This window comes from Leptonychotes weddellii, chromosome 14, assembly GCF_054177405.1.
Source record: "Leptonychotes weddellii isolate Sample4059 chromosome 14, ASM5417740v2, whole genome shotgun sequence".
Taxonomy (NCBI): domain Eukaryota; kingdom Metazoa; phylum Chordata; class Mammalia; order Carnivora; family Phocidae; genus Leptonychotes; species Leptonychotes weddellii.
Window position 1 is genome coordinate 26,632,957 of NC_138382.1, and position 22,612 is coordinate 26,655,568.

At 43.0% G+C, this 22,612-nt stretch overlaps 1 protein-coding gene across 3 annotated transcripts in view; it reads left to right on the forward strand.

Moving 5' to 3' along the window:
- Positions 1 to 2,390: 2,390 nt before the first annotated feature.
- The window catches only part of GLDC (glycine decarboxylase), a 96,338-nt gene continuing 76,116 nt past the window's right edge, over positions 2,391 to 22,612 (forward strand). For 2 of the 3 annotated variants that reach the window (XR_014139978.1, XM_081802965.1), the window contains exons 1-3: positions 2,391 to 3,403; positions 3,945 to 4,023; positions 22,448 to 22,583. Coding sequence is in view for 2 of the 3 variants with exons in the window: in XM_081802965.1 (XP_081659091.1) it covers positions 3,149 to 3,403; positions 3,945 to 4,023; positions 22,448 to 22,583 (470 nt within the window). In the remaining variant the exon portion in view is untranslated. The remainder of the gene's footprint in view (positions 3,404 to 3,944; positions 4,024 to 22,447; positions 22,584 to 22,612) is intronic. The other variant, XM_081802964.1, reaches the window with a different exon arrangement.

The following is a 22,612-nucleotide window of genomic DNA, read 5'->3' on the forward strand; positions in this document are numbered from 1 at the left end:
AAAAAAAAAAGATCATCAAGCAAGGGATGGTCAGCATTTCAAAGAGGGGATGAGGAACAGCTTCAGCTGTCAGAGGGACTCAGTGAAAGCTGGGGGTTCAAGATAATCAAATTCAACCCAAATTACCAAAATGTCCCTGTTCAACCCAAACTACCAAAATGTCCCTAAAGACTTAGTTTTTAATGAATCCCAAACTTTCACATGTGAGACCTGATAAAGCTGTGAATTCAACTTGTATGATAACTGGGCAATCCACAAGATCAATCATTGGGTCTGATTTGTATATACTTTCTCCCTGCAGCTAAAGAAATTAAGAGATTTGGGCGCCTGGGTGGCTCAGTTGGTTAAGCGACTGCCTTCGGCTCAGGTCATGATCCTGGAGTCCCGGGATCGAGTCCTGCATCGGGCTCCCTGCTCAGCAGGGAGTCTGCTTCTCCCTCTGATCCTCCCCCATCTCATGCTCTCTCTCTCTGTCTCATTCTCTCTCTCAAATAAATAAATAAAATCTTTAAAAAAAAAAAAGAAAAAGAAATTAAGAGATTTTTTTAGAGTGGTGAAGCTCTCTGGTTCTCTGAACTATCATTTTATCCTGTTAATTCTCCAGGGCATTTGGAAACCATGGGGCCTCCCTATAGTCCTTGTAGATATCATTCCCACCACAGTGGTCTAACCCAGCAACTAGTTCGTCTAGCAAAGACCTCCCTTCAATAGGCACTTAATTCCCCACTGATAATTTAAGTAACTGTTTCCATTTCATGACAAGACTATCATGATCTCATTTTCCACTAGTGACAGTGTTATCATTTACTTCAAACAGAACCAGGTCAGATAGCTAATCCCAGATTCCTATCTTTGGGGTCAGTTTCCTAAAGCTACTTTTGGCCTCAGATACAGGCTCTGTTAAAGTTTATTTAGAAAACATGGAGTATTTCAAGCAGAGGAGGATTAAAATGCCAGGAATGGGTGTATATAAAACCACTGGAAGGACTGGAAGAGCAAAAAATAGAGTAGATAGACCACCACTATCTTCTGGTAAACCACTGAAGTTCAATGAGAAATTCCTGTTGCCTCCTATGTTGGAAAACCAAAGGACAGTTCCACTGAGGGACACAGCTGCCCGGCTGTACCAATGTGGGTGGCTGGTAAGGAAGCACTTTATGTCTGCTACCACTCATGCATCTGTCTGCTGCTGTCGGAGAAATAAGAAAATGATTTCTGCTTTATTCCATTTTCTAGTTCTCCCACAAATTTATTTTGTTGATAGATTAATAACATCCAGAACCCTGGAGCCATACGAATCTGGGAATTATAGTTCTCTGGCTTCTAGTCCCTGTGATACACAGAGTGTATAGACAGGAATAGGGATGGCATCCCACATTGAGGGTATCTCCCAACTTTTATGAAGGCTGTAATGAATGAAAGCCTGTTCAAAGACATTCAACCCAGCCCTTCTAGCTCACCACCTGCCCCTGCCTGCCATATGCACACATTTTGCGTACTGTTTTGTTTTATACTTTCCTGCTTCTCTGCCTAGTCTATGTGCCTGACAGCTACAGAACCCAGAATGTGCAGAGGATGATTGAAGGAGAAAGCTTAGAGGAGAAAAAAACAGGTTCTATTTATCTATAGTCTAAGTAATGTTCTGATGACTTCCGTCCAGTCCTATCTTCCTCACTGTAGGACAGTTGTAATTTTGAAAGTTCATTCTTTGTTTTTTTAAAATATTTTTATTTTATTTTTAAATATTTTATTTATTTATTTGACAGAGAGAGACACAGCAAGAGAGAGGGAACACAAGCAGGGGGAGTGGGAGAGGGAGAAGCAGGCTTCCCGCCGAGCAGGGACGCTGATGCGGGGCTGGATCCCAGGGCCGCGGGATCATGACCTAAGCCGCAGGCAGACGCTTAAGGACTGAGCCACCCAGGCGCCCCTAAGATCTTATTTTTAAGTAGTCTCTACACCCAGTGCTGGCTAGAACTCACAACCCTAGAGTCACATGCAGTACAGACTGAGCCAGACAGCTGCCAGGAAGTTCGTTTTTTACATTTATTTATCTATTTTAGAGTGTGTGAGGCAGGGGTGGGGGGGACGGGCAGTGGGAGAGAGAAAGAAACTTTAGCAGACTCAGCGCTCAGCCAGCCGAGGTGGGGCTCCATCTCACCACCATGAGATCAGACTTATGCCGAAAGCAAGAGTTGGCCGCTTAACTGCGCCACCAGGGTGACCCTTGAAAGTTCATTCTTGATAAAAATCTCAAGAGATAGCTGAGAACTTAGATATACAAAATTTTCCAACTAAGATGATAGTACAAAATATATATCTCAATATCTTTTGCATCCCTCCCTCCCCACATATATATGGGGAGAGACAGAGAGAGAGAAGTGACTCAAGCCTATTTTTGGGGCAATTCTTTCAATGTATAATCTCTTTAAATCCATCAAACTGTGTGAGATGAGAAAACTGAAACTCAGAGGTTGAATAACTTGCCCACAATCATAACTATAAAAAAACTTTCATCTGCCCATATTGGTTTCCATGAAATATAACCGGGAACGATGCCCTAAAATTAATGAATGGAAACTAATTATTTGAGCCTGGCTTCTCTATCAGAATCATCCTTCATCCCAGCTGAGTTCCCCCAGGCACTTCGCCCGCAGCTGTGCAGCCGGATCCCGCGCCAGTGCGGTCCCAGACCTTGGCCCCGAGCTCATGGATCGCCCTGGTCCCCGCATCAGCCAGAGATGGAGTAGGAGTGACTGAGGATGGCAGGCTCCGGGTCAGGAGCAGGACTGCTGAGGGCCTGAGAAGGGAGTAGGAGAGGGGGCGGGGCGGTGTGTGCCCCGCCCCCGTCCCTCTGTCAACTCCCATTGGCCGAGGCTTTCCTGGCCCCATCCCACCGCCCGCCCGCAGGGCGACGCTTAAAGTGTGCCGAGCAGGTGCCTCGCGTGGAGCAACAACTTTGCGCGCGTGTTCAGGCTGAGCGCTACGCCCATTCATTGCCCACGAGCGCCCATCCGTCTGTCCTGCGAATCGTCCAACGATAAGGGGCTCCAGGCAGAAGGCAGCCGCCACCTGGAGGACTGCGACCAGAAGAGGCCGAGAGCGCGGCTGACCCTCGCGGGCCGGGCAGGGGACTGTGGCCGCGACCATGCAGACGTGCGCCAGGGCCTGGGGGCTGCGTTTGGGCTGTGGAGTCGGGGGCGGCCGCCGCCTGGCTGGAGGCACGGGACCGCTTTGGGTACCGCGGGGCCGTGACAGCAGCAGCTGCGGCGGGGACAGCAGCAGGGCTGGGGACTCGCGCCTCCTCGAGCGCCTCCTGCCCAGACACGACGACTTCGCTCGGAGGCACATAGGCCCCGGGGACAAAGACCAGAGGGAGATGCTACAGGCCCTGGGGCTGGCGGTAAGGACCCCACCGGCCTTCTAGGGCCTCATCCCGCCCTGCCCGGTTTCTGCCAGCGCGGCCTCCCGGCCCCAGCCCGGAGCTCCGCTTTGCTCCGTGTGGGACCCGCTCCCGGGTCTGGGGCCCTGGCGTGGAAGCGAGCCCGCGAGTTCGGTTCCTGTGCCCTAGCTTTCTCTCACCCGTTTACTTTCTCCACCCGCTCTTCGCGCCTCAGAACCTTGTTTTTCAACCCAACTCGCCCTCCTGATGAACCCTAACTTTGCAAAAGGAGGACCTCCTGGTTTATCCGATTATCTCCGGTTGCTGACTGAAATCAAACCTGGAGTGGTGGAATCACTAACCGAATTTATTTGCTTTCCTCCAAGTGATTTCTGGTTTGCTCAGAGTTGTTCTTTTCTTTTTAAAAAAGAAACCCTAATTAGGCGATTTTAAATGAGGTTACCACAAGCCTTTGTAGATGCAAAACACAGAGGTGACTCTTTTAACTCCTGAAGCACTTTCCTCTCCCTTCAGTGTTCACGGACTTATGTTTTAATTTTAGAGCATTGATGAACTGATTGAGAAGACAGTCCCCGCCAGCATCCGCTTGAAAAGACCCTTGAAAATGGAAGATCCTGTTTGTAAGTTGCGGGGAGGGCTCCCTTAGACTCCGCTTGCTCTGGCCTATTTGTCTTCTATGGTCTCTGAAAATCCAGCTCTGGGTTAGGATTGCCCAGGACTGGGAATATGTTTATTCAAATAAAATAGCGGCAGTACCTTAAGGGACGGGAGATGGTGGAATATTTAGTTCCCGGAGCAGTCAGTTCTGTACCCTAGGTTGGAGTCCACGCCTCGCCTTTCTAGGTTTTTATCTAGGCGCCAGCAAACTTCCCAGCGGAAGGCAGTGCACAAACGCGCGTGCAGGACTCCCCACTTCCCAGGCAACCGTCCCTCCCAGGCCATGGTTCTCATATCCTTTGGGTTGAGAAGTGTCCTCACCTCTGTGCAAGTCAGGATACTCTGAAGGGAAAAAGGAATTGCCTATGATCATACAACTAGGGAAGTGGCAAAAATAGGAGATGCAGACATGTGTTCTCCTAACCCAATTTTCTTTATAGGACTAGAGCTTCACATTGTTTTCTTATCTCATGTCCAATTTCATTACTTACGCCTAGTGTAAGGCAGCAGTACTCTTCAAGTTCAAATGATTTTTATAAGGAAACATGCAAATAAGATTTGTGCTTGGTTAAAAAAGCTTAGTTTACTCATAGAATTAGAATTTTGTTATACATTTAAATATTTTTAATAGTCTGAAGACTGACTGACTTTCAAAGGTATTTTTTTTTTAAAGATTTTATTTATTTATTTGACAGAGAGAGACACAGCGAGAGAGGGAACACAAGCAGGGGGAGTGGGAGAGGGAACACAAGCAGGGGGAGTGGGAGAGGGAGAAGCAGGCTCCCCGCAGAGCAGGGAGCCCTATGCGGGACTCAATCCCAGGACCCTGGGATCATAACCTGAGCTGAAGGCAGTCGCTTAACCAACTGAGCCACCCAGGCGCCCCTCAAAGGTATTTTTATGTGAGCACTTGACTTCCATGGGCTTAGGCATGAATTCACATGTCAAAGGATTAGTTAGGCAGAGTTGAAGAGCACCCTCTCCCTCCCTAAACAGGAAAGAATTCTCTTGGAGGTTATCTGGTTTTGAGTCATAGAGATGCTGTCTCATATTTTTGGAGTCAGGTAAAGAGAAGGTACTTTGTTTTGTTTCAGGTTTTAGGACAGAAAGGATATATAGATGGCAAACTTTATTTTATTTTTTTAAGATTTTATTTATTTACTTATTTATTTAAGAGAGAGAGAGAGCACGCTCATGGGTTCAAGCCGGGAGAGGAGCAGAGGAAGAGGGACAACCAGACTGCTCTGAGTGCAGAGCCTGACTTGGGGGATCAAACCCACAACCCTGAGATCATGACCTGAGTGGAAATCAAGAGTCAGCCCCTTAACAGACTCAGCCACTCAGGTGCCCCAAACTTTATTTATTTATTTTTTAAAAAGATTTTATTTATTTATTTGAGAGAGAGAATGAAAGAGAGAGAGCACAAGAGCGGGGAGGGTCAGAGGGAGAAGCAGACTGCCTGCCGAGCAGGGAGCCCGATGCGGGACTCCATCCCTGGACTCCAAGATCATGACCTGAGCCAAAGGCAGTCGCTTAACCAACTGAGCCACCCAGGCACCCTATTTTGTTTTAAAGTAGACAACTTGAGGGGCGCCTGGGTGGCTCAGTGGCTTAAGTGTCTGACTCTTGATTTCTGCTCAGGTCATGATCTCAGGGTCGTGAGATGGAGCTGGTGAGATCAAGCCCGGCCTCAGGCTCCCGAGCTGGGTGTGGACCCTGCTTAAGGTTCTCTCTCCTGCCCCTCCCCCCTCCAAAATAAAGTAGACAACTTGAGGTATGAAGCCAGTGCAGATCCAGTGGGCTAATGTAACTCAAACTATGATGAGGACTGCTTCCCTGGTTGGTTTCAAATGTGAACCATTTCTCCTGATGGCAGGGACCTTGCCTTTAGAAGATAAAATAGCACATATAGTTCAATTGAACTGATTGAGACCTAAGGATAGCTGGAAGCCTTATCTATTTCAATTTTAGGAAATAATAATTCTGATTTACTGGATGTTTAAAAAGTGAAATGTTGTATGTTTTTGTAAGGATTTATTCATTTATCTTAAGGGGGAAGGGGCAGAGGGAGAGAGAGAGAAACTCAAGGAGACTCCCCAATGCAGGGCTTGATCTCATGACCCGGAGGTCACCATCCTGAGATCGGGACCCTGAGATCACAACCTGAGCCGAAATCAAGAGTTGGTGGCTTAACAGACTGTACCACCCACGTGCCCCAAGAATTTATTTATATATAAAGTGAGCAGGGAGAGGGACAGAGGGAGAGAAACTCAAGCAGATTCCCTCACTGAGCAGGGAGCCCAACATGGGGCTCGATCCCACAACCCTGAGATCCTGACCTGAACTGAATCAAGAGCCAAATGCTTTAACCCACTGAACCACCCAGGCACCTCCTGAGTGGTATATTTTTATTTTTTTAAAAAAAGTTTTTATTTGACAGAGAGCACAAGCAGGGGGAGCAGCAGCAGAGGCAAAGGGAGAAGCAGGCTCCCTGCTGACCAGGGAGCCTGTCGCGGGGCTCGAGCCCAGGATCCTGGTATCATGACCTGAGCCGAAGGCAGACGCTTAACGACTGAGCCACCCAGGTGCCCCAACTGAGTTGTATATTTTTATTTTTTTATTTTTTTTAAAGATTTTTATTTATTTATTTGACAGAGAGAGCGCGAGAGCAGGAACACAAGCAGGGGGAGTGGGAGAGGGAGAAGCAGACTTCCCGCTGAGCAGGGAGTCCGATGTGGGGCTTGATCCCAGGACCCTGGGACCATGACTTGAGCCGAAGGCAGACGCTTAACGACTGAGCCACCCAGGCACCCCCGAGTTGTATATTTTTAAAGCGAGCCTTAGGTAATGCCTTTCTGAGACTTTCAAAGTCAGAAAATGTTTAGGTCAGCCCTTTTTACAGTATACTCTAAAATAAGATGTTTTTTAAGAGCATTAGAGCCTAGGAAACACGTCAAAGTTGTCTACCTAAAAAAAAAGTTCACGGCGCCTGGGTAGCTCAGTCGTTAAGTGCCTGCCGTCAGCTCAGGTCATGATCTCAGGGTCCTGGGATCGAGCCCCGCATCCGGCTCCCTGCTCCGTGGGAAGCCTGCTTCTCCTTCTCCCACTCCCCCTGCTTGTGTTCCCTTTCTCGCTATGTCTGTCTCTGTCAAATAAATAAAATCTTTTTTTAAAAAAAAGTTCAGCTACTCATTTCCAGCTGAATAATGTGAACATTGGGGAATTCCATTTCTCCTCCTTTCTCTCATTGGAATCAGGCTCCTGTTAGTAATTTGCAACTTACCTTTAAACTTTAAACTCAGTGGCTTCTGTGAGATTTGGGGCTGGTTCCATCTGGTTATTCTGAGGTGGCTCAGAAAATACTGCCCAGTCAGGAGGTCCCCCTGCCACCAACCCCGCTACTTCCTTGCCTGTAAGTGGACTGGCTCTCTAACAAAGCTTGCTTCTTGGAAGAGTAAGCTCTGCTTAGTACAGGCACAGAATGTGTCAGACGGGCATCAGTGTTTTGCGGAGGTGTGCACACGTCATGCTTAATGAATGTTTTCCACCTGGGGAGAGGAAATTGGTCCATGTAACTTCCAGTAGTAGCATTTCCACAGTGGAGCAGCATTATCCAAATGGTTTAATGTTGAATGCCCATGTTCTGTTGTAGTCAGAGAGGAATTCTAGACCCAATATTTGTTCACTGTATACATAGGAAACTAATAAGAGCTAGTTAGTTATATGAGTCTTAAATGCCTTCATTGCTGAGCAAAAAGAAGACAGAGCTATAAGTACCACAGAGATACTTGGGTTAGTTTTTACACATAACTTAATAATCTCAAACATTTATGTAGTACTTACCATGTGCTGGCCACTTTTAAAAGTGCTTTGCATGTGTTAGTTTAGTCCTTAGTACAACCCTGTGAGGTAAGCACCATTATCTGTTCTAAAGATAAAGACACCATGGCATACAGAGGATATGTCATAACGTGCAGTGGAGACAGAATTTGACTCAGGCGGCCCAGCTCCGCTGTCCACCCTCTAACCACTAGTCTAAATCATTGTCTACGTTGTTTACAGATATGCACAAATCCAGTCATACCAGATTCCCCCTGCCATTTGCCAACTGCTCTGTTGGAAATGCAGTGGCATGCTGAGAGCACAGATGTGGGAACACTCAGCCACTAGGAGGGAAAGGGAAGGGGTCACAGGTGCAGGACTAGGTTTGGGTATTGAAGGATGAATAGTGATGTTCTGCTGGACAAGGCTGGGGGAGGCTGCTGCAGGCAGAGGGACCATCATGTACAGGACAGAGTGGCCTGACAGAATCAAGAAAGTACAGATGATTCATCTGTCATGAGGATGCTCCCCTCCCCTTGGACATTTAAGTGCTTTGAAAGAATACCTTGATTATCAGTTGGATTCTCAGTAAATCATGCTTCAAAGAAATAAGGAAAACTACGCAATTCAAAACCCTGTTGTCATCCTGTTCAAGTGAATCCACCCTCCTTCACCCACATACACACATAAAGAAAAAAAAGTTGAAAGGATATATGTCAATGGGAGCATTCATTTCCCTGGATGGGCCATGATGGATGATTTTAGCTTTCTTTTTATTCCCTTGCTTTTTCTAGATTTTCTACAATAACTATATATTTTGTAATTACTACCAAATTTAAAAGTACTTTATGAACCAACCCAATCACTTTTAGCTACGGTGTGTCTTGCTGTGTAGTATTTTCAGTGAAGTCATCTCAAGCTAACCAGACTGAATTAGCTTATAACTTCACAGAAGCTACAGGGTTTAAAGTTTACACAAAATTGCACATTGCTTATTGTGAGAATGCTTAGGAAGAGAGAGAAGAAACTAACCCCTCTAATGTTCAAATTATTCAACCAGAACCAAGCAGCTGAGCTGTCACAATGAGACTTTTGACGAACTTGTGGGAACTTAATGTTCTAAGCCACATCATTTAGAGTGGTGTTTAATAAATGGTTACTAGAGGGGATGTTGTGTAATGCAGCTGCAGGTGGTGACTGTGTCACCTGGGTGGGGTTGGGCACTCTTCTGCACTGACCTCTAGGGCACCTAAACAGAATAGCTGTTCCCCAGACTGTGGATGGCAGGTGTCTTTCAGCTGGATGACATACATCATTGGGTTTTGCCTATAGAGTTTGTGACAAGGCTCTCCCTTGCCCTATTCCTGACCAAGTTACCAGCTTATATGAATTATTTTATCCTTGGGATAATACCAATGGATTTTCCTTACATGTTTTCCTTATTTCCTGTGGAAATAAATGAAGACAGACCAAATGAGAAAAGCAAAGCCTATTTATTCTGAAATTGTAGCAAGGGAATCAGACTTTTGTTTTGGCAGATGAGTGGGAAAGCCTTATAGTGAAATAAAGGAAAGGCTTCAGGTATGCCCATGTTGGGGACTATTGGCATGCAGAAGATGTAGGGGGGCAAGTAGAATCAAGGGATCCTGTGTGATTGGTTAAGGATGCATATTTGGCTTTGTATGGCTGGTCCTACATTGGAAGCCAAGACCAAACTTCAGGAAGCTGTCAATTATTAATCAAGTCCTGGCCAATAATTTTGGTCCAATTATTACATAAGTTATTGTACAGTTTGCTGAATTGTCACTGAAGATAGCAATTTGGCTTTCTGCAAGTCTAACTTGCAGAAGACTGGCTTCTGTTGTTTGTTTTAGAAAGGGTGTTGGTTTCTTGAGCAGGTTGCTGCAGGTTGTGGGTGAAAGTTATGTGGTAGTATATGGTCTAGCCATTGTTTGTGTATTTAGTCTCTCACAATAGAATCTGTCTTGTCCTTATATTTTTGTCATTAATTCTTTTTAGGCAGACAGCAGCTGATCTGAGTGATAACCTTGGTCTATTGCCTGAATTGCTAAATTTCATTGGCCATCTAGTATGTGCAAAGCACTGTGAGGAAAAATCGGTGAATAAACATAATCACTATTCTCAAGAAGCTTACTCCTTACCTTCTTAATATAAATTATGTCAGAAAGTTAAAAAGTCCCAGGTGCCATGGGAACTATGGAAAAAATGCTATGAGTGCTTCACAGAAATGTGAAGTTGAATAAAGAAGAGAAATAAGGGTTTTTGAAACAACGTAAATGAGTTAGAAGCAAAAGCAATTATCTTTACATTGACTGGTTTTTTGGTGTGTATATAAGGAAAAAATGCAAAGAAATAAAGGCAGTATCTTCACTGAGAAAAAGAAAATGGAAATGCAACATGGCAAGCACAGTTAGGGAAGTATTTTAGTATTGTTGGAATCTCATCATTGATGGAATCTTACCAGAATACTTATGCTGTCAGTCATTTGGGGATTCTGGGTATGTTCCAACACCACAAAGCAATTCTTCAACTAGGTGTTCTACAAATTTAATTCAATTCTGACACTATCTACCTGGAGATAGCATCAGATCCTACAGGTTAAGGGCTTGGTTCCACGAAACTGTCCCCTCTTTAATTGCCAATCCCAAGTCCACCTGTGCTTCTGACCAACAAACTATATTGGAGGTACCCACAACCCCCTGCTTGGATTTGATTAATTTGCGAGAGCAGCTCACAGAACTCAGAGAAACATTTCCATATGTTTACCAGTTAGTTTATTTTTTAAATTATTTATTTGAGAGAGAGAGCACAAGGGATGGGAGGGTCAGAGGGAGAAGCAGACTCCCCACTGAGCAGGGAGCCTGATGCGGGACTCTATTCGGGACTCCAGGATCACGACCTGAGCCGAAGGCAGTCGCCCAACCAACTGAGCCACCAAGGCGCCCTACCGATTTATTTTAAAGAATGTTATAAAAGATACAGATGAACCACCAGATGAAGAGGTACATAGGGCGAGGTCCATAAGGGTTTTGAGCACAGGAGCTTCTTTTCCTGTGGGACTTGGGGTTCACCACCCTACCGGCATGTGGATGCGTTAACCATCCCAGAAAATCATCAAAACTTGTTGTTCAAGAGTTTTTATAGAGCTTAATCTATATCCTCCCACCCCCAACCCTTCTCCTTCCCAGAGGTCTCTGGGTGAGGCCAAGAAAGTTCCAACCCTCTAATCAGTTGGTTTTTCTTGGTCTTTCTAGCCAGACCCATCCTGAGGCTATATAGGGCACCACTCTCAATCACTTCATTAGCATAAACTCAGGTGTGATCAAAAGGGCTTATTTTTTTTTAAAAATTATTTATTTGAGAGAGAGCATGAGGTGGAGGAGGGGCAGAGAGAGGGGGAGAAGCAGACTCCCTGCTGAGTAGGGTGCCCAACCTGGAGCTAGAGCCCAAGACCCCAGGACCATGACCTGAGTGGAAGGCAGACCTTTGACTGAGCCACCCAGGCACTGCTCAAAGGGCTTCTTATGAATAACAAAAGAATCCTATTACTCAAATTCCAGAGACCATATATATTTTTTATTATACCAGTAGTATTTCAGTTAAATGGTGGAGGTATATCCTGATAGAAGTGGAGAAATAAAAATATTAATTTTAAAAGAGATGAATTCTAAAATTATCCAAAATTTCCCCCTCTTTTCAAAATTAGAATACAAATTTGATACCTGTATAAGTTATTTTTAGCATTAAAATGTTGTGGGGGTGCCTGGGTAGATCAGTTGTTTGTGTCCAACTCTTTTTTTTTAAATTTTTTTTGTTATGTTAATCACCATTCATCATTAGTTCTAGATGAAGTGTTCCATGATTCATTGTTTGTGCATAACACCCAGTGCTCCATGCAGAACGTGCCCTCTTTAATACCCATCACCAGGCTAACCCATCCTTCCACCCAGTGTCCAACTCTTGATTTCGGCCGAGGTCATGTTCTCAGGGTTGTGAGATTGAGCCCACATCGGGCTCTGTGCTCAGTGTGGAGTCTGCTTAAGATTTTCTCTCTCCCTCTCGCTCTGCTCCTGCTCTCTCTCTTTAACTCTCTCTCTCTCTCAAATAAATCTTTAAGAAATAGTAAAGTGTTTTGGACTTCCTTATTTTTAGACATATAAAGGATACAAACATGTAAACATATAGTGATGAGAGGCCAAATAAAATAGGTCCTGTGACTGGGACAAAGAACTTTTTAAAATGTAAAAACAACTTTTTTTCCTCTTCATCTTGCTAAAGGATCATGGAATTTATCCAGTATCATCAAATATATTTTATATAAATGAAATTAATTCTTTAATATTAATTTAAAAACTGACCTTTTTGGGGGAGGAAGCTATTACATCTGTTATCTCTTGTTGTATAGGAAATTAACTGCAAAATTCTGTGGCTTAAAACAACCATGAACATTTATTATCCTCACAGTTCCAGGAGCAGCTGGGCTGGATGGTTCTGGCTCAGGGTCTTTCACAATACTGAGGTCGCACTGCGGTCGCTCATCTGGGCCTGGAGGAGCCGCCTGCAGGGTGGATCATGTGTGACAGCTGGCAAGTTGGGGCTGGCTGTGAGTGGGAGGTCATAGTGCCCCCACATGGGTCTCTCCACGGGCTGCCTACCTGTCCTCACATGGCAGCCGGATTCCCCCAGAGCCAGTAATTCAAGGAAAGCCAGGCAAAAGCTATCCATTTTTATGATCTACCCTTGGAATTCCGATAGCATCACTTAACACCATTTTCTGTTGATTAGAGTGACTCATTAAGTCTGACCTGAATTCAAGGGAAGGGGAATTAACTTTCACTTAAAAATTTTTTTATATTTGAATATAGTTGACACACAATGTTACATTGGTTTCAGACGCACAACATGGTGATTTGACAAGTTTATACCTTCTCTATGCTGACCACAAGGACAGCTACCATCTGTCACCATAGAATGCTATTATATCATTGACCGTATTCCTTATGCTGTGCCTTTTATTCTCATGGCTTATTCATTCCATAGCTGGAAGCCTGTATTTCCCACTGCCCTTCACCCATTTCCCCACCCTCCTCTCTGGCAATGATCAAATTCTCTATTTTTATTTTTTTTAAGAGTTTATTTATTTGACAGAGAGAGACACAGTAAGAGGGAACACAAGTAGGGGAGTGGGAGAGGGAGAAGCAAGCTTCCTGCGGAGCAGGGAGCCCGATGTGGGGCTCCATCCCAGGACCCTGCGATCATGACCTGAGCCGAAGGCAGATGCTTAATGACTGAGCCACCCAGGCGCCCCCAATTTTCTGTATTTATAGTTCAGATTCTGTTTTTTGTTTATTGTGTTTTTTAGATTCCACTTACGAGTGGAATCATATGGTATTTGTCTTTCTCCGTCTGACTTTCACTTAGCATAATATATCCAAAATATATAAAGAACTTACAGAACTCAACACTAAAAAAAACAATCTGATTAAAAGATGGGCAGAGGACCTGAATAGACATTTTTCCAAAGAAGGTATGCAAATGGCTAACAAACACATGAAAAGATGTTCAACATCACTAATCATCAGGGAAGTGCAAATCAAAATGAGATATCACCTTACATGCATCAGAATGGCTAAAATAAAAACATAGCAAATGTTGGCAAAGATGTTGTAGAAAAAGGAACATGTTCACTGTTGGTGGGAATGTAAATTGGTACAGCCACTGTGGAAAACAGTATGGAGTTTCTAAAAAGTTAAAGAAATAAAGTACAATCCAATAATTCCACTACTGGGTATTTAACCAAAGAAAATGAAAACACTAATTCAAAATAAAGAAAACACTAATTCAAAAAGATATATGCACCCGTATGTTTATTGTAGCATTATTTACAATAGCTAAGATATGGAAGCAACCTGTATCCATAGATAGAAAAATGAATAAGGATGATGTGGTATATATGTTTGTAAATGGTACGATCTCATCCTTCTTGTGGCTGTGTAATATTAATATGTAATATTACACAGCCACAAGAAGGAATTACACAGCCACAAGAAGGATGAGATCGTACCATTTACAACAATATGGATAGACCTAGAGGATATTATGCTAAGTCTCCACCCTTTGAAAGGGACTGTAAACAAATTTGCAGATGTATTTTTTTATTAGACTTTAATTTTTTAGATTAGTTTTAGGTTCACAGCAAAATTAAATGTAAGGTACAGAGTTCCCACATACCTCCTGCCCCCAGATAGCCTCCCCCATTATCAATATACCCCCCAGAGCAATACATTTGTTACAACTGATGAATGTACATTGACACATCAACACCCAAAGTTCATAGTTTACATTAAGGTTCACTCTTAGTGTTGTACATTCTTTGGATTTGGAGGAATGTATAATGACATGTATCCACCTCTAAGTATTATACAGAATAGTTTCACTGCCCTAAAAACATCCTGCAGACATTTTTTTCCCTGCAGACATTTTTTTAAAAACTGCCACATTCATCCAAATTAGCACATACTTCCTATCTTAAATTTACAATGATTTTTATTTAACTTTTAAAAATATTCAATGCTATTGGGCGCCTGGGTGGCTCAGATGGTTAAGCGTCTGCCTTCTGCTCAGGTCATGATCTCAGTCAGGGTCCTGGGATCAAGTCCCGCATCGGGTTCCCTGCTCAGTGCAGAGCCTGCTTCTCCCTCTCCCTCTGCCATTCCCTCTGCTTGTGCTCTTCTATCTCTCTGTCAAATAAATAAAATCTTTAAAAAAATAAAAATAAAAATATTCAATGCTATCAATGAAATCAGTCATACTGTATCATAAATAGAGTGTTACTGCTAAGGAGTATTAAGGTACACAGGACCATTTGCCTACACACTAAATGTGGCACCCCACTCACCTTTGTCACCAGTGGGTTATAAGCTACTATCATCAAATCTATTTCTATAACTTCCTCCATCTTCTTTCCTTTCTTATTTATTGAGAAGCTTCTATTGGAGATAACATACTGTTTCAGTCACTGAGGGTAAGAGTCAAGAGGTAAAAGATGATAAAGATATGATCCCTGACTATAGGTTATAACTAATAGGGAGATAGATATTGAGTAGCAGTAAAATCTGTAAATAGGATGAATGCTTTGGCTGATATTAAGGCATGAGCAGAGGCATGGTTATTTGAGGGATATGGTGAATGACTGTGTATGTAGAACATGTCTGCAGAAAGGCACTGAAAACAATATATAGAGGGCTCAGAGCCATGATAAGGAATTTGTTTTGTCTCTGTAATGAGAAGACATTAACAGTTATTACAGAGGGAAATGACATGATTGTGTTTTGCAGAGTGCCTCTGAGATCAGAGGCAAGGGGACCAGCTGGGAGATTGTTGGAAAGTTTAGAGGTGAAATGTGCATTAGTTCAGATCCACCAAAATGTACTCACCAGGATGATATTAGATATGCAAGAAATTTATTGGGAGTGGGAACAGGAGAAGGCAGGGGAGTCTTTGGACTGTGAGGTCTGACCCTGGTGGAAGGGGAGAGAGAAGGGGAGGAATGGCTAGGAAAATCTTAGGCTGCAAGCACAGATCTAAGAAAGTTTTGGTCAAATGGGAGTCCTTGAGCTAAAGTCACCCATGGGAGGGTTCCCACATCTTGCAAGAATGGGTCTGCATTAGTTCTCTTGCTGTTCTTAGTAATTGGCTGGGAGCAGCCTATGGGGATTACGGTTTTTTTTTTTTTAAGATTTTATTTATTTATTTGAGACAGAGAGAATGAGAGACAGAGAGCATGAGAGGGAGGAGGGTCAGAGGGAGAAGCAGACTCCCTGCCGAGCAAGGAGCCCGATGCGGGACTCGATCCCGGGACTCCAGGATCATGACCTGAGCCGAAGGCAGTCGCTTAACCAACTGAGCCACCCAGGCGCCCCGGGGATTACGGTTTTAGTATAAACATGGTGGTTGATCCAGAGGGGCAACAGGTGGGCTGTCAATTTCTAGGCTGAGTCTCTCGAGGTGATAGTAATGTCATTAACAGGAAACAGGGAGAAGCAGAGGGTTCTGGAGGAAGGAGAGATCATGAATGTTTGAGCAGAATTGTTTGAGGTGTTCATGGAACATGCATTTGGAAATGTTGAAACAATAGTTGGAAATAATGAGTCTAGAGCTCAAGAGAGAGAGATGAGAGATGGAGTTCCAGATTTAGTGAGTCTTCTAAATGAATTCATGGGAGTGAGATGTCCTAGGGATGGAATATGGGGAGAAAAGTGGAAGTCAGGATGCTGGGAAATAGAGCATGTAAAAGGAGGCAGAGCTGTCTGAAGTGAAGTAATTAAAGAAGCTGGAGGATAAATTTTCAGGCAGGGGGTTGTGGACCCTACTCGCATATTCTGGGCCTTTCTTAGGCATAAGAGGGAGTAAAGTCCACCTGAGGATGTAAGGACACTCAGAAGTAAGAAGAGTTGAGGGGTTGCCTGTCTGGTGATGTGAGTGAGAGACAGGAAACATGAGACTGAACATTAGAGAAAAGTGGATAAGGTTCAAAACAGCTATTGTGAGCATCCAAGTAGTGGATGCTTAACCCCCCCCAAAAGTATTTTTATAAAAATGCAAACAGAATTTTAGTAAGGATTCTCAATGCCCACATCATCAACATACTGATTAAACAATGAGGAAATAAAATTTCTAAAACTCTGAAATTATTGTATTAATTAATGCACTGTGTTATTTCACAGAACTTAATAGCTGTGGGTTTTCCATTTATAAATGTTTCTCTGAAGCCCATACTTTTAAGGATGCATTTGAACTAAACATGAGAACAGTTTGTGCATTGCTTTGTCATCATGAGATTCTGTGATGGGTGATTATTGTGAATATTGAGCTAGATATTTAGGCGAGTTTTCATTGCTATACCTTTATTCACCTGTATTTTCTGAGCATTTACTATGTGCCTAACAACCTGCTATGCCCCTCCTCACAAAGAGATTATAATTTATTTTTTTTAAAGATTTTATTTATTTATTTGACAGAGAGAGAGCGAGAGAGGGAACACAAGCAGGGGGAGTGGGAGAGGGAGAAGCAGGCTTCCTGCCGAGCAGGAAGCCCGAAGCGGGGCTCGATCCTAGGACCCTGGGATCATGACCCCAAACCGAAGGCAGACGCCCAATGACTAAAGCCACCCAGGCACCCCAAGAGATTATAATTTAGTGGGTGAGATTCTGGGTTGGACTATAACTTTCTCCCTATGCCTATTCCTTTCATCTATAAAAAATTATCTCTTTCCTGCAAGCATGTTAAATTGTTTGAGTTGGACTCCTAGAACATATCCTTCCCTTCTTGTTTTTGCTCTGCTGGCTGACAAATACTCCAGGACTTCCACCCTGATTCTCATTTAAAACTTACCATTTGGCCTGATTATATAGGTAAACTGGTATTCCAGATAAACGTGAATTGCAATGTTTCTCTGTACATTTCTTTAAAAAATGCACGTGTTGTGATGAGCACTGGGTGTTATACGCAACTAATGAATCATGGAACACTACATCAAAAACTAATGATGTACTGTATGGTGGCTAACTGAACATAATAAAAAAAAATGTTCATAGATTAAATGAAGAGAGGTGATAGAGGAGGCCTCCCGTAGAAAGTACTGTGACCCAAGACCAGGGGGAAAATAACAGACATCGTGCCTCTTGTCCCCACTTCCCCACTGTGGGATGTTGTTCTCATTTTCTTACAGCTAGTATTAAGATCTTGAACCTGTATTTCTTTTGGGTGAACAAGAAGGGCTGTAGGGACATGCCTCAGCTCCTTTTGGCTTTGGAGGTGCCCCTGGAGGTAATGAGGGGCTGGGTGCAATGGGATGTTAATTAACTGAGCAATAAGATGGGGAAGAACCTGGCAGGATTAGGGTCAGGTGGATCATAGCCCCAGTCAGGCCTGCATTGTCCTGTCCCAACCACATCTTGTCACATAGGGCGGGTGCCCCTCTGAGTCTCAAAGAGTTTTCAATCTGAAGAGTTTCCATGTCCTTATTCTACACTACCCAGAGCTTACAGATTGGTTTACCTTCCTGGAATGAAGAAATTCTGTGATTCACAGACTTTGGTTGTGAAACTGTCCTTTGTTGGGGGAGGAAATTTGACAAATGAGAGGGAGTAGGGTTTATGGGCTAGGTAAGTGGGTTTAAGTCAGGCTGTTATGGGGGGAGGAGAGGGGTGCTGCAAATGATTAGGTGATGCTACAGAAAGGCTATAAATTACAATGGAATTTGTATGCAAATTCCAGGTTCCACTGAGAAAATCAGAAAATGTCCTGACAAGTGCTGTCATTCATGGTCTGTTTATCTTGATTGAGACCCTTGACCCCACCCCATGGTTTTCTGAGTAGCTTTGAAGCCAAGGATCTGCAGGTTGGCAAGAAAAATATGCTAAGGCAGTCTCTGTCCTAACATTCTGGCCCCAGCTTTCCCTTTCAGCCTCTGGCAGAAAAAGGCCTTTCTGGGCAAATTCAAATATGATTGTGTTGGTTTTCAGTCCTGATGATTTCCTTGGAGACCTTTTCTGAGTATCTTGCCAAGTACACGAAGGGCAGGGAGTGGGAGGGAGACTCCGACGCTGGTTTGAGTGGCTGTTGTTCTGACTTCCAGAAAATTCTCTGTGGACTTTTGGCCACTGTGGGGACTGACAGCTGTCTGCACTCATATATTTCACAAGGAGGATTTTGTTCTGTGCATAACATTTTAATTGAATTTTTAATTTTTGAATAACAGGTATATTGTCCAAAATTTAAAAACGGAAAGATATGTCGGTTTTGAGAAAGCAAGACTCCTTCAGTCTCCTCCTATCAGTTTCTTGAGAATCATTCCATAGATATTCTGTTAATACATAGCATATGCATATGTATTTATTCCTTTTTTAATATAAACGGCAGAATCATATATACTTTCTCTGGAAACTTAGGCCTAATATTTTAAGATTGCCAAAAACCAAAAACAAAGCATGGATACATTTTTTTCATATAATTGACACAAAAAGTAACCATAGGGTTATATGTTAGGGATAAGGCTTAAGGGTGGGGAACAATGTGTGTATGCACTCAGTACAGCCTGCCTGTCTTTTCTAATGACATTTTTTCTATTCTTGTTAAAATTCACATACATGGAAAATTAAAACCTGGGCCTAGGAACACCTGGGTGACTCAGTTGGTTAAGCGGCTGCCTTCAGCTCAGGTCATGATCCCAGGGTCCTGGGATCGAGCCCCGCATCGGGCTCCCTGCTCAGCGGGAAGCCTGCTTCTCCCTCACCCACTCCCCCTGCTTGTGTTCCCTCTGCTTGTGCTCTCTGTCAAATAAATAAAATCTTGAAAAAAACAAAAGCCTGGGCCTAGAGTGCATTGACTATTTAATAGCTAAATTGGTTTATTCCTGTTAGAAAGTATTTATTTGGTGTAGTGGTTGGTACAAAGCCCTGCTTGATATTTTAGGTGCTGGTGACAAGGGAGCTGCTATTAGAAAGTCTCTTATGTGGAATTATGTAAGGAGAAATCATTCATTCTGAATTCTGTGAAGAGGAACAGCGTGAGATCCACCTGTGGATTCTTAGAGAGTGGTGCCGAGGTCACTGAACTCTGTTCTTGGTACATTAGAACCAGGGCATTATGCAATGCTCAGAGGCAGAGGAATAAACAAGGTCAAAAGCAGGCATTTATTCCGTAAGAAAAGAAATTATTGCTTGAATTCCTGAAGGACAACTTGAGGACTTCTGTGGCTGGGGGTGCACAAGAATGCACAGTGACTGACTGTAGGCAAGCATTTGGAGAATGACACACTGTCCCTTTCTCTTTCTGTCTCATTTCCCCCCCTGGTTAGTTTCATGGCCATTCACATTAAGGAAGGCAGTTACTGGAATTGGGCCTGTTTACAGGAGGAAGCTGTTTTTGTCAGGTTGGAAGGAAGAGAAGAATGTGCACTGCTGTGGGGTTTGCTCTGGAGTAAATGGGAAGCATTTCAGAAGCATAGCCAAGAACCCACCCTACTCTTGATGACTCAAGAGTGTCCATTAGTGTGTCCTTGGTGTACAGAGGACTGCTCATTTGTTTAACTCACTTTGTTCCCAAAAGAAGGTAAATACGAAAAAGTCAAGCTTGAGAAGCAAAACTTGATCCCATAGTGCTTCTGTCCTCAAATGGTGTTGTCCTCATATGTGTGGCTCTGTGTCCACATTTCCCTTTTCTTATAGGGCAGCAGTCATGAATTAGGACTGACCCTAATATAGCATATGTTCATCTTAACTTGATTACATCGTTAAAACCCTATTTCCGAATAAGATCACGTTCACAGGTACCAGGGGTTAGGACTTCAACATATCTTTTTAGAGGACACAGTTCAATTCACAACACTCCTTTTTCCATCTCCCTCCTGTACTAGCTTCTTACCATATCTCCCTGTTTCCAGGGTCTCCCCTCTGACCTAGCCACCATATCAATAATTATCTTTCTATAATGTAGGAAAGATCATATTATTCATTACTCTATTATTCCTAAAGATTAAACTCTTGATTTGACAGATAAAGCCCTTCACAGACCATTCTCATTTGGGAGCTAGACCTTTTGTCCTCATGACATAATATGGAACAGGGATCCGTCTTACACAAGATCTTAATTGGAGTTGGCCTTGTTGAATTGTGTGCCTACCAAAAACTGCTAGTCAATCCCAGCTGGTAATGGGTTCTCAATCAACCTCTCAGAAGGACGCTTTGGGAAGTGATTGGGTTTCTTGCACGATTGCTCCTAAGGATGCCGCACTTGCATATCTCCTCAGATACTGGTTTATTGAACTTTCACTTACATTTCCTAAACTTTCAATGGAAGAAGGTAAGATTGTCTGTCAAAAGGCAGTTGGATGACATTTACTCATGAAACTGATACTTACAAAACTGTCTTCTCTTTCCTTAACCTAGTCTGGCAAAATGACACATCTCTTGTGAACTTATTTCTTGTGAAAGCATATGGAGTGGGAAGGTGGGATGGAGGGTAAAAGTGTTTTCTTTGAGGATAAAGAAGGATTAATGAGAGTAGTATTTACATAGAGTTCAGTAGGATTAAAACAAAGTGAAGCATCCTCTTAGCTAGTTTGCCATTTTAGAGACTGCTGTATATAGATTTTTCTCTGATATAGTAACAATAAAATCAGACAATTCTAAGATTTAAGTGACTGAATCCCTGAGAAGATCGTAAAGGAGCCAGACATTTGACCAAGTAGTTAAATTTTTAGCAGAATGATGTATCTTTATGCAGAAGGGCAGAGAAAGAACCATGTAAGGTCATTTGATCTAGAAACTGTCTTTCAGTGTAAGTGCCATACCTGTAGCAGGTCTGTACCTGGCCCAGCGGGGAAAGTGTAGGATCTGGAATTAGACAGACTGGGTTGTAACCATTCAATGTGAAGCCATGTAGCCTCAGGCAAGTGATCTGTGCATGCCTCAGATTCCTGAGCTGCATGAAAAGCATTTGGTACAATTCCTGGCCAAGAGTAATGCTCAGAAGTCAGATTTTGTTGTTATTATATGAATGACCTCAAATAGGTCATTTGGTCACCTGCATCCAAGAACTTTTATTATTCCTTCTTAATTATCAAAGAGTCCTAATGGGAATGCTGGTTAAAACTGCATCTTTTAGGGGCGCCTGGGTGGCTCAGTCGTTAAGCGTCTGCCTTCGGTTCAGGTCATGAGCCCAGGGTCCTGGGGTCGAGCCCCGCGTCGGGCTCCCCGCTCTGCGGGAAGCCTGCTTCTCCCTCTCCCACTCCCCCTGCTTGTGTTCCTTCTCTCGCTGTGTCTCTCTCTGTCAAATAAATAAAATCTTTAAAAAAAAAAAAAGAAAACTGCATCTTTTATTACAACTGATACTTTATACTGTTGGGTGAAGGCCTTTTTGTAAGTAGTCTTTTAAGTGACACAAAGGAAAAAACATCAGAGTTAGTAGAGGAGTTTTAGAGAAAAATATAGGTCATGTATTAAGACTTATACCTATATTGGTATAAGGCAATTTAAAAGGGAAAACAACATTTTAATAAGAGAAAGCAGAATTTTAAAAAATATTTTATTTATTTATTTGAGGGGGGGCGGGGAAGGAGCAGAGGGAAAGGGACAAGCAGAAGCTGTGCTGAGCAAGAGTCCAACACTTAAACTGACTGAGCCACCAAGGCACGCCAAGAAAGCAGGATTATTTGGTGTAAACACCACAGAAATGTAAAGGGAACAGAAGACTCTCAGAATGAGGCAAGTATTATAATTGGGCAATTCTAACAAAGCCAAAAAAAAGAAGAGCCAAAAAAAAAAAATTACGAGGAACCAAACTGGAGGGTAATTGAGTGCTGTTTTGGGATTTTTTAGTTTTCTGCATAGAGTACTTAGTATTGCTGGGGGATTGATTCTTATATTTTCATATAGCTGTTTTCATATATATATTCAAAGAAAACAAAGGTCTTAAACTATAATTGGAACTCTCTTTTGAGATGTTTTCTGTCTGTAATATTTCTCTCTTTCTTATAATCAGGTGAAAATGAAATCCTTACAACTCTGCATGCCATTTCCAGCAAAAACCAGATCTGGAGATCGTATATGGGCATGGGCTATTATAACTGCTTCGTGCCACAGACGATTTTACGGAATTTACTGGAGAATGCAGGATGGTAATGTATTATTAGATTGAAAACAAGAC